At 33.7% G+C, this 12,979-nt stretch overlaps 1 protein-coding gene across 2 annotated transcripts in view; it reads left to right on the top strand.

The window, feature by feature from the left end:
* Positions 1-12,979, top strand: part of Scfd1 (sec1 family domain containing 1) — a 91,331-nt gene that overhangs the window by 66,318 nt on the left and 12,034 nt on the right. For both annotated transcript variants that reach the window (XR_013439044.1, XM_078050267.1), the window contains exons 18-20: positions 1,412-1,474; positions 3,294-3,369; positions 11,570-11,623. Coding sequence is in view for 1 of the 2 variants with exons in the window: in XM_078050267.1 (XP_077906393.1) it covers positions 1,412-1,474; positions 3,294-3,369; positions 11,570-11,623 (193 nt within the window). In the remaining variant the exon portion in view is untranslated. The remainder of the gene's footprint in view (positions 1-1,411; positions 1,475-3,293; positions 3,370-11,569; positions 11,624-12,979) is intronic.

Here is a 12,979-nt window from a genome sequence, read left to right as displayed (position 1 = left end):
AGTTTATTGAAGAAAATTTGGAAAGTAATGTATAAAGAAAAAGTAAAAATTTACTTGTAATCTCGATATCCAGAGATTACAGGTAAATGTTATTGTATATCCTTCTGTTTTGTGCATATATTACATATATTTCTTAAAACTGGAAAATCATTTTTATAAGGTTTTGTTTGTCATTGTTCTTAAGATAGTCTCCAAGGTTAATATTTGATGTTTGCATAATATTCAGTCATAAAAATATAATGCTATTTATAAACCCCTCTTAATCATTTACATATAGTTTCTAGTAAAAAAAAAATACAGATTTTTGTTAAGACAGAAATTCCAATTCACTGCTAGAAACAGTTGATTCATATCCTCCTTTCTGAACAAAACATGTTTTTGTGTCAAGTTTGGGATTTCTGTTGACAGATTTTATCAAGATTGAGATTGAATATTGTCTGCATATCAACTACCACATCTTAGTGATTCCCATTCTTTTTTACTTTTATAAAAATTTTCTTAGGTCTCTTCCCACACACACACACACTTTATCTTTATTTACAAAGCCACAATTGAAATAATTAAGAATCATGAAAGAATAGTTATTGACATTAAATGTTTATAGTAATACAATGCTAATTTTGATTTTTAAATCATGTACTTTATGTATGCATATGTCCAAAGATTAGAAAAATATACACCAACATCCTAATATTTGGTTACCTCAAAGTTATGGAATTCTTCTGCAAGCATTCTGTATTTTCTGGATTCTGTACAGAATGAGAGAAGAGACTCAGAGGAAAAATTTTTAAAACACACCTAAGTGCTGTGTTTTCCCCCAACCCTTAATAATGTTATAGTATAGTTAAAGACACTCTAGATACTTCAAAACAGTTAAAAGTAATGCAATTAAATATAAAATTGTATGGTACAAAATACAGCTACAGGAAAAAAATCATTGGATAGTAGAAATTGAAAGAGTAATGATAAAGTGGTTTTGAACAGAGTCTTAAAAGGAAATGGGCACTTTCCACTGCAGAAGGTAGTGAGTTTTACTCTCCAAAGGTCACAGTGAGCAAAGGCATGTATTTAGGAACAAGAGAATACAGTATATGGAAACAATAAGGAGACTAAAGTTAATCAATACATGATTGTTGTCTTAAGTTAGTAGGTGTCTGCCTCAGTTCTTGTCCTTGATCAGATGAGAGTGGATAAAGAAAGAAAAATTGTGAAGATTAAAATGCATTTGTGTTTTTAAAGAATATCAGTGTTTCTGTACTAAGTGAATATAGTTATGTTGGTTTAAAAAATTATTCCTCTTTTTCAGAAAATGCATAATAGAAGTTAGAGTTGGTCAATAGATATTTTAATACCATAATACTGAATAGGAATTTTAATAGTCACATCTAAATATAACTTTCTTATATCTTAGGGCTTTTGCCAAGATGGCCTCAGCTCCTGCCAGCTATGGAAACACTACCACTAAACCAATGGGGTAAGTATTTTTAATAATGCTGATTGAATCCTTGTCCTCCAGGCTTTAATTAGACTTTCATGCCTTAAAAACATAATACCTAACACTTTGAAGAATGTTTTTGTTATGATGCAGGATAAATATCACCATGCCTTTGGCTTCCTTAGATGGTTTAAATTTTTTTTTAATGTAATGCAGTATCTTTTACATGATATGAACTTCATGTGCTTCTTTGCTCTTAAAACATTACACATTTTCAGAAAATATGTGAAGGTTAAAACTATTTTTATATCAATGTTGATAATTAACATAGGCTTGAAGCTAGTCACTCAGACCTAGGTGTAAGACAGATCCAGGCATGGTGCTGAATGATAGCTAGGAAGTACCCAGGACTGTGGATGACTTCTTACTCCAAAGACTCATATAAAGTTTATGTAATTTTCAAAAATTATGAACAAAGATAATTCTTACTGTTCTCTTCAATACCATGCAAGTTTCAAATTCCTAACTTATTTTTTAGAGCTAGAATTATAAAAGTATGAAGTTCAAAGGAAAATTGGTTCATCCTAGCTCCGTACAAGTTTTAATGAAACATTTTCCAGAAACGATAGAACTTTGCCTAAGGCCTGCCCTTTGTAAGTCCTGGGCAAAATGAATCCAGCTGCAGAGGGTGCTGTGCAGTTTATATGCCCTTCAGAGTTGCCTGTGTGTATTCCAACAAAGATTACTTTCTCTTATTTCTGTTAATTAAGGATATCCATCCTGTCCATCTCTTCTTTTCAGCAGGGGGTAAGGATAAAACAGGGAAAAGGAAAATAATTTTGGAAAATAATTCACATGTATTTAATAAAAGAGATTTTCCAGTTTCATGTCTTAAAATCTTAAGAAATGTTTAAATAAAGCTTATTAGATTTCTTATGTATTTTTAGTTGGGGATTTTAATAAAAAGTGTTATAAGAAAAGCAATTTGCAGGCTATCCCTAGTCCTCTAATATCATAAATGTATCAGAATTACTCTTCTGTGCCATGTGAGAGATCCATGTGAGAGACTGAACCATAAATTTAAACCCAGTGTGACAAGTCATTTGTTGGCATTCTTTTTGTTGTTCAAAGTTCAGACAAGAGCTAGGAGTGGTAGCACACACCTGTAATACCCTCAACTTGGGAGGATGAGGAAGGAGGATTGCAAGTTCAAAGCCAGCATCAACAACTTAGTGAGGCCCTAAGCAACTTAGGCACTCTCAAAATCAGTAGTTAAGTGCCCTGGGTTTAATCGCTGGTACAAAAATAAATAAATAAATAAAAGTTCTGACAATAAGCATTCTTCAGAATTGAGACAGAATTCATGAAGTGGGTTATACCCCACATTTTATTATAGACTTTATATAGAGAGAGGACATAGTATACTGTTCAGGACTGGATCCTTTCTACTGCTGTGAACACAGTAGAAAGAGACAGTAACATTTGACCTTTTCATAGTACTTAGTAAGCATATGTATTTTCAACATGTGTGTTTGAGCTCCTAAAGCAAGTTGTCTGGGTTACTATCTTTAATTACTTCAAATTATACTTTGCCTCAAAGCTGTACCTAAGATTAATATTTATTTGAGAACAAATTTTTTTAAAATAATTACTGACTAATCTCATCATCTTATGGCTAAATAAAATTGCAGCAGTGATACCCATGGAAGCAGAAATTCTCAGGGTCTTTCTATTTAGTGAAAACAATGGTAATAGGTACAGTGAGCATCAGCATGCAGTGTGTGAGCGAGCAGATATTATATCTGTAACAAATTGGAGAAGCTTTACTTACTGAAGTCCTTCTCTTGCCTCTACTTAGTCTCTTATCACGAGTCATGAATACAGGATCTCAGTTTGTGATGGAAGGAGTGAAGAACTTGGTCTTGAAACAGCAAGTAAGTGCTCCTGTTCAAAAGCATACTAGTAACTTTTTAACATAAATGTTGACAGGTTGACTACTGAGAACAAATGAGGAATAAAATAAGGTCAGGAAGTCCTTAATTGGTATATATAAGAATATGAGAATTCTGAAATCTTAATACTTTTTAAAGATTGGCTCATTTGAACTTTACTCATATTTAATTTTTCTTTGTCATCGGGTTTATGAAAATACATTATTTGAAAAATGAATTGCCACATAATATTTTAATTTTTCATAAAGTGGGTTTCTAGTTTAAAAGTAAATTCTTTATTCAAATTCTTTATTTGAATAAGTAATGTTCTATTACAAAAAACCATGGAACGTTAGTAAAGAATAGTAAAAATCCTAATTTGCTTCATTTAATTACAAGGCTGATTAATTTCCAAATTTCTCCTTTAAATGATTCTAAACATTTTATTCGGGGAATGCTTTTTAACCTCATTATCTCAGGAATTCTAATTAATACCTCCCATTCTACTTCTTCTCTTGCAAGGAACTACTACTAAATATTTTTTTTAATATTAAAAAAAATATTTTTTAAAGTGTTTTTTTTAAACTGGTGCACAGTATTGCCAAGTCCCCTAATGATACCTGCAAGAAGCATTTAAATTGCCCTATTTTAATGTGCTAACACAATATTTGTTTTATTTTAGAGTTCATAAAATATAAAAACAATTTGTTTTTAAGACTTCAAATCCCTTTGCTTTTCTTAACATTGCAGATGACTTCTGCTTTGACAGAGGCAAATTCTCACTTTGAAATGATCTGTGATTACCCCTATCAATGTAACATATCTGGTACTACCATCAGAAGAGCCGTGGTATTAAAAAAGAATAAGATCAGCATAAGACAAAATATGTATTGACTAGGGGTCTGTATGAGTCATTTTATTCTGCAAAGTGAACTTAAAAGTCATACTGTAGCTGGGCACATTGATGTACACCTGTAATCCCAGCAGCTCGGTAGACTAAAGCACAGGTTCAAAGCCAGCTTCAGCAACTTAGCAAGACCCTGTCTCAAAAATATAAAAACGGGCAGGGGATGTGACTCCATGGATAAGCACCTCCCCCCCCAGAAAAAAAAAAAAGTCATATTATAGCTGGGTGTAGGTGGCACACCCCTGTGATCCCAGCAGTTTGAGAGGCTGAGGCAAGAAGATCTCAAGTTCAAAGCCAGCCTGTCTCAAAATAAAAAAGGACTGGAGATATAGCTCAGTGATATGAACTCCTGGGTTTAATCCCCAGTAACAAAAAGAAAAAAGAAAAGTCATATTACAAAACAGCAAATCCAAATGATCATTTTTGTTGGTTTTTGTTTTGTTTTAGTATCAGAGACTGCACATAACCACAAAGCCACATCCCCAGTTCTTTTTTTTTTATTATGAGATAAGGTCTCGCCAAGTAGCTTAGAGCCTTGCTAAGTTGCTTAAGCTGGTCTTGAACTTATACTATTCCTGCCTCAGTTTACTAGCTGCTGGGATTACAGGTGTATACCACTGCATTTGGCTTTTTGTTGGTTTTTAAAAGAAAAAATAGAGAGTACAGAAGGATATATACCAAAGCTTTAAATGTTAGTTTTTTTTTCTGGGTGAGTATTCACCTCATATTACTTATACCTACCTGATAAATTCTTAGAATTGAATTATGAAATATAAGGGTGTGGACATTTCTAATTGTTCTTAATGAATATTATGAATTTTCCCTCCAGTAAAAAGCTTGTTGTTCTAGAAATATTTATTTTAAATTCACAGAAATCTATTTTAAAAGTTGCAACGTCATGAGGCTGGGGTTGTGGCCCAATGGTAGAGTGCTCGCCTAGTGCATGTGAGGCGCTGGGCTCGATCCTCAGCACCACATTAAATAAATAAATAAATAAAGTATTGTGTCCAACTACAGCTAAAAAATATTTTTAAAAAAAATTACGACGTCCTAATACTTAAAAAGGCAATGGGGGCTCTGAGGCAATTTGGAAACTAAGAGGTAAGAAGTGTCAAAAGAAGAGCCCACCTGTAATCCCAGCAGCTCGAGAGGCTGAGACAGGAGGATCGGGAGTTTGAAGCCAGCCTCAGCAATAGCAAGGCACTAAACAACTCAGTGAGACCATGTCTTAAATAAAATACAAAATAGGGCCAGGATGTGACTCAGTGGTTGAGTGGCCCTGAGTTCAATTTCTGGTACCCCCCCCCAAAAAAAAAAAAAGAAGAAGAGATTGCTAAGAGATTGGTTCCATCAGTTTCACAGTTGGAGCATTATGAATAATTTATGCCCCTTAAAATTATATTGTTTTGAAGGTCGGGCATGGTGGTACATGCCTATAATCCCAGCAGCTCAGGAGGCTGACACAGGAGGGGAGCAGGTATAAGGGAAGGAGGATAGTAGAATGAATTGGGCCTTATTACCCTATGAGCACATATGTGGATGCTAATTCACAATAAGGGGGTGGGGAGCTAGGGAAGAATAGAGGTACTTTGGATTAGAAAGTACCTCTATTCTTCCCTAGCTCCCCACCCCCTTATTGTGAATTAGCAGTACCTCTATTCTTCCCTAGCTCCCCACCCCCTTATTGTGAATTAGCATCCACATATCAGAGAAAACATTCATTCTTTTGTTCTTTGGAACTGGTTTACTTCACTTAGAATGAAATTCTCCATCTCCATCCATTTACCGGCGAATGCAATAATTTTATTCTTTAAGGCTGAATAATATTCCATTGTGTATATATACCACATTTTCTTTATCCATTCATCTGTTGAAAGGCACCTGTGTTCCATAGTTTATAGCTATTGTGAGTAGGCTGCTTCACTGTTGTAAGCTGATTTTTTAAGTCCTTTGGGTATAAACTGAGGAGTGGGATAACTGGGTCAAATGGTGGTCCCATTCCAAGCTTTCTGAGGAATCTCCATAATGTTTTCCATAATGGTTGCACCAATTTGCAATCCCACCAGCAATGTCTGAGTGTACCTTTTTTGCCCACATTCTCATCAAAATTTATTGTTAAGAATATAAGCAACAATAACTGCCATTCTGACTGAAGTGAGATGAAATCTTTGAGTAGTTTTGATTTGTATTTCTCTAATTGCTAAAAATATGGGACACTTCACGAATTTGCGTATCATTTGTTTTCTTCATTTTTATTGCCATTACATGCTATGATTTTTGAGGGGAAACCACCTTACATGTTTTATGGTTTCCTCATCTCTAATGTAAGAGTATTGGGTTTGCTCTGTAGATTCCCTTCTGTTTTATAATTTACAGTTTTTGAAAAGAGATGATCAATCTTATTCCCTCTCTTACTATCTTCACTGGCAACTTTCCACCCTTCTAGCACTGATATATATGCCTCATTCCCAAAGTGTTCCCAGTGTCTTCGCATCCCATCTTATTCTGTACTAATCAAAGCCTTCCAGATAAGCATCCTTCCTAAGGAACTGCCTTTTCATTCTCCAGAGCTCTGATATGCAGGACAGCAGCAACCCTTGTCCCAGCCCTGCTTTCAGCTCCATATCAAAGTATCATTCCAAGCCTAGGGACGCGAGGAAAAAGTTAGAAATAGTCACCACAGAGCAGATGGCAATATAGGTCAAGAGGTGGCTAATTCTAGAACTCAAAGGGGGAAAAAATTCTCTGTTTTGGTTATAGAGCTGACACTTGTTAAATTGGTTTTTAGAATTTCTTGCATATTTTGTTTTGTTTTTTAAGCAATAACCCCAGCAGAGATGAAGTTAGCATTATTTTTATCTAAACTTTTCTAATGACTAAAACTACAAAACAGTATTAAAGTAAGAAGTCAGGGTTTTTAGACACAAATTTCCTACCATATTTTTTTCTATACATAAATTTCTAGTTCATGTATTTGAAATTTGAGTATTTTAGAAAAACTGATCCTTAATTTAGGGTTTTTGTGTGTGTAGGACTCTTTTTTTCTCAAATCTGTATCTGTAATGGCTTTCTACTAATTATTAGAAATTTAATGGTAGTTGATCCGTTTAGTGTTACTAACCTACAATAATGCTTCCAGTTTTATTTCTAAATAGTGATTTCCAAAAAAAGAAAAATATGCTTGGGAATTTTTTAAACAATTAATATGTTTTTCATTTTATTAAATTTCATTTATATATCTTACTGAGGTACACAATTATTTTGTTTCTAAAAACTAACAGTCTCTGCTAAGCAAAAAGAGATATACTGTTTTGTTCTGATGCTTTCTCTCTTCTGTTACTTAAGATGCTACAACCCAGTTTTTCCGTCAATAAAAGTCAATTAAATCTGTAATTTATTTTAAAAATTATTAATCCAAGCCTTCATTTAGGCAAAGAAAACAGCTGAATAGAGTGCCAGTTGGTGGCAAATCTTAAAAGCTGTTTTCTAATGTACTCTTCCTTATCCCTTTAAAGACATTATGTGTGTGGGCTGGGGTTGTGGCTCAAGCAGTAGCATGCTCGCCTGGCATTCGAGGGGCGCTGGGTTCGATCCTCAACACCACATAAAAATAAAATAAAGATGTTGTGTCCACTGAAAACTAAAAAATGAATATTTTTTTTAAAAAAAAGACATTATGTGTTTCCTTTATCATTCTCTTCAACTGGAGTTGCCCTTAATCTCTGGCAATCTGTGAATATTACATGGTACAGCAGTTATAGTTGATTGATTTAGTGTCTGATCATAAAGGCCAGGAGAAAATATAAGAAAGATTTGTCCCTGGGCTTTTAAATTTTTGAACAATTTTTCTAGAAAGAAATTTTTCTTAAGTTATTTAATGTATTTATTGACAGACTTGTTATAAGAGATAGCAGAACTATAAAGCACAAAGTAAAATGTAATTGCATCCTTTAGGGAATTTTTATACTAAATGAAGATTTATCATGAAATATTGGTTAAGTGTCCAAATTTCCAATTATTTTCAAAAGTATAAAAGATGACTCATGATTTATCATATGTGAAATCTTTTGATTTTTTTTCTCCATTGCATAGCTGTAATAGTGCAATTCAAAATGCTAAACAGAATTCAGCCTAAATAGAAAAATGGGTTTAAAAAAAAAAACTCAATTTTACTAAAGTCTTGCCAAATAATTTGTAATGTTCCATTGCTCCAGAATGTATTATTTCTTTCTCTACTGTTGCCAAGTGCTTCATCATCTTTTGTTCTTATTACTTGGAACAAATACTTAACTATAGTTTTCTCCATCCCTAGAGAAATTTATGGTTTAGGCCTATTGATAAATGAACAAACTCAATTTTTTTTGAAACAAAAAAGGTAAAATTTTGAAGCCACCTTTTTAAATTTATTCTAAAGATTATTCAGGAAATACATTCAGTTTGAACATATGGTTCTCTTTTATATTTAAAAGTTCCTGGCCAACACAAATTTCAGAAAATGATGAAATAACTTTAATTTAATTTCACTTGTGTGAGACCATCTTAAAAGATCTTTACTTCATAATCTAGTAAAAGGGGAAAAATATTTTGTTTTTTCTAGGGAAAATAGCATTTTCCTTAGTGCTAGTCCACTTTAGTGACAATATGTTTTATGACCTAAGAAAATTTAAATCCTTGTTTTAAATCCTTAGTTACATTTTTTTGAACAATCAGATTTAATGTTGCTTTTGTTGTGTGAAGTTTCAAATAGAAAATTATTCTGTACAGTTCACAAGGGAAATACCAGTTCAAAATGGGCAGAATATCAGCCCAGTAGAAATGCACTTTGAATAGACAGTATAGTCATTTAGTAAATTTTCTGTACTCAGTGTTCTTATGTTCAAATTAATCAAACTTGTTGGATAGAAATGTAACAATAGTATATCTCATCCCAAATCCTATAAGCATGTTAAAAGAACAGACTTCTGCCAACACCAGTGTTGGTGTTGTACATTTCAAGTTCAGAGTCAAATTTGTTCTGTAAAAAAGATAATGCAGTATGATATTGAAAAATTGGAATTTATCTTAGGCAAAATAAAAATGGTCAATAAAATTGTGTATGTATTCATATCCCCATTTTTCAAAGTATTCAAACGTCTTTTTATTAGAAATGAAAGAAATCTGTTAGATCAATTAATTTTGTGCATTTTTACAAACTTATTTTTAAAAGTTACTGAATTTCTAAGGAAAACTTTTTTGTTGTTCCTTTTAGTTAAACATGACAGTAGAATGTATTTGACATACATGGAGTATAACTTCCCATTTTTGTGGTTGGACATTATGTGGAGTTACACTAGTCATGTATTCATATATGAATATAAGAAAGTTATGTCCAATTCATTCTACTGTCTTTCCTATTCCTATCTCCCTTCCCTTCCCTTCATTCCCATTTTTCTAATCCAGTGAACTAATATTTCTCGCCACCCCCACCCTCACTCCAGCTTATTATAAGTTAGCATCCACATATTAGAGAGAATATTTGGTCTTCAGTTTTGGGGAATTGGCTTATTCCAATTAACATCATGATAGTCTTCAGTTTCATCCATTTACCGGCAAATGCCATAATTTCATTCTTCTTTAAGGCTGAGTAATAGTCCCTTGTGTATATACACCACATTTTCTTTATCTCTTCATCTGTTAAAGGCCACCTAGGCTGGTTCCATAGCTTAGGTATTGCAAATTGAGCTGCCATAAATATTGATTTGGCTTTGTCACTATAGTATGCTGATTTTAAGTCCTTTGGGTATGTGCCAAAAAATGGTGTAACTGGGTCAAATGGTGGTTCTATTCCAAGTTTTCTGAGGAATCTACATACTGCTTTCCAGAGTGGTTACACCAATTTGCAGTCCCACCAGCAATGTATGAGTGTACCTTTTCCCCCACATCCTCACCAACATTTATTGTTACTTTTATTCTTGATCATTGCCATTCTGATTGTCTGAAGTGCAGTTAGCAAAGATTTTCTCCCATTCTGTAGGTTTTCTCTTCACACTCTTGGTTATTTCTTTGTTATGAAGAAGCTTTTTAGTGTGATACCATCCCATTCTTTTTTTTTTTCTTTTTGAATTGAATTCAGGGGCACTTGTCCACTGAGCCACATCCCCAGCCCTATTTTGTGTTTTATTTAGAGACGGAGTCTCACTGAGTTACATAGTGCCTCAGTGTTGCTGAGGCTGGCTTTGACAGCAATCCTCCTGCCTCAGCCTCCCGAACCCCTGGGATCACAGACATGCACCACCATACCCAGCTGTTGGTAGGAATTTGATGGCATCTTCATTGCTTGAAATTTATCTGTTTAAATTTTCTATATCTTCCTGATTCAGTTTGGGTAGGTCATATGTCTCTGGAAATTTGTTGATGTCTTCAGGATTTTCTATTTTATTAGAGTACAATTTTTTAATTTAATTGATTTTATCTCTGATTTTAATTATTTCCTGTATTCTGCTTTTGGTGTTGGTTTATTCTTCTTTTTCTAGGACTTTGAGATGAAATGTTAGGTTATTTATTTGGTGACTTTTTATCCTTTTAATGAATGAGCTCAATGCAATGAACTTTCCTCTTAGAACCACCTTCATGATGTCCCAGAGATTTTGATATGTTGTATCGCTATTCTGTTTACCTCTAAGTATTTTTTTATTTCATCCCTGACTTTTTGCTATCCACTGGTCATTCAATAACGTATTATTTGGTCTCCAGGCATTAGAGTAGCTTCTATGTTTTATTTTATCATTGACTTCTAATTTCCTTCCATTATGATCTGGTAGAATGCAAGGCATTCCCTCAAAAAATTGGAACAAGACAGGGATGCCTCTTTGCACATAGTCCTGGAAACTAGCCAGAGCAATTAGAAGAAAAAAAATTAAAGAGAAAAAAATAGGAAAAGAACTCAAACTATCCGTAAAGAAAACTCTTAACTGACAAAAGGAAAAGTTAACAGTGATATTCTTGATCAGAACAAAAGATTGCAGTTACTAATATTGAGAAGCAAATATTCAACAGTAAAAAGCCCAAACATATTGTCTACTAAAACCTGAATACGCCTACATATTAAAAGAAGCTTTTCATTGAGAATGATATTTTTCTGTGGACACTTAAGTGCCAAGGATATTTACATCTGACATCATTAACTCTTGCAGTATACTTAATCTTAGAATGTGTTTAATTATGATTAATCCTTAACTATAAAATTACTAGGTTGTCTTGTTAGTAGAAAGGAACTTTGGTTTATTATTGTTAATAAAATACTAATCTCTTTCACAGAATCTTCCTGTTACTCGTATTTTAGACAATCTCATGGAGATGAAATCAAACCCTGTGAGTAGCATGTTACATTGAACTTGTAAGTTCTTGAATGTATCAAACTGGCTAATGGGAAAGGTAATGATACAGATTGAATTTCTTGTGTTTTTAATCATAGCAGAATAATCAGAGAAAGAAAAGAGTTCATGTTCTAAAAGAGCCCTGTTTAGCCATTATCACAGATACTGGGAATTGATTTTCTCCACTGCTACAAACATTCTGGTCAACTCCCATCCAAATTAAGTGTATATTATTTTCTGTGTGTATAATTACATGTAAATTTTATCTTAAGGAGCAAGTTTCTATAAATGAAAAAGGACTAGTTGGTATAGTGTAAAGAGGATTAGACCAATTTAAGTTTAAGAAAATTAAATTAGGAGAAATATGCATAGTAAAAATTTTAAGTGCCTATGTTCAAATGGCACTGAAGTCTTTGGGACTGAAGAAGCAAATTGAGGAAGAGAAATCATTGGTAAATATTATCACATTTACTTGAATAGTTTTCAAGCTGTCTGTTTACAATTCAAAAAAGAAATACAAAAGTCCTCAGAATTTCTTTGGTAAAAATAACTATCCTGATACTATGGCTAGAGTCTGGTATAAAGAAAAACGCATGGAAGCCGAGTGTGATGGCACATGCCTGTAATCCCAGCAGCTCAGGAGGATCTCAACTTCAAAGCTAGCCTCAGCAAGTTAGCAAGGCCCTATCCCAAAATTTAAAATTTTTAAATGACAGGGGAGGAACTGGAGATGTGGCTCAATGGCTAAGTGCCCCCAGGTTCAATCCCAGGTGCCAAATAAAATAAATAAATAAATGGCAGCATGATCCTACCCTCATCCAAACCCTAGTGGCACATGCTTGTAATCCCAGCAGCTTGGAAGTTGAGGCAAGAGGATCACAAGTTTAAAGCCAGCCTCAGCAATCTAGTGAAGCTCTGAGCAACTCAGTGAGACCCTATCTCCAAATAAAATACAAAAAAGGGCTGGGGATGTGGCTAAGTGGTTGAGTGCCCCTAAGTTCAATCCCCAATATATAAAAAAAAAAAATCCAGTTTGGGTTGATGTGAATCATTGTAGATTTGGCAGTGAGGCACACAATTCCAGACTTGAAAAGGAATGAGGGGGTTCAGGATTTAGCAAGTGGCAAGAGCACTTGCCTAGCACGCACAAGCTAGGTTGAGTTCACTCCTCAGCCCTGGAAAAAAAAGGAAAAAGAATGAGAATAGAATGTTCAGATCAATGGGACTTTTCTGGTAATTATAAATATTATTTCAGTAACATTAAAAGAAATTAACAGAAATAAAATTTTGAATTTAAGTCATATGGAAACATAGCCTAATAAAATATCCAACATCAATTACCATTATGAAA

Source organism: Ictidomys tridecemlineatus, chromosome 5, assembly GCF_052094955.1.
Source record: "Ictidomys tridecemlineatus isolate mIctTri1 chromosome 5, mIctTri1.hap1, whole genome shotgun sequence".
NCBI classification, from domain to species: Eukaryota; Metazoa; Chordata; class Mammalia; order Rodentia; family Sciuridae; genus Ictidomys; species Ictidomys tridecemlineatus.
Note: the sequence above shows the minus strand (reverse complement) of the source record. Positions and strands in the feature narration are given on the sequence as shown.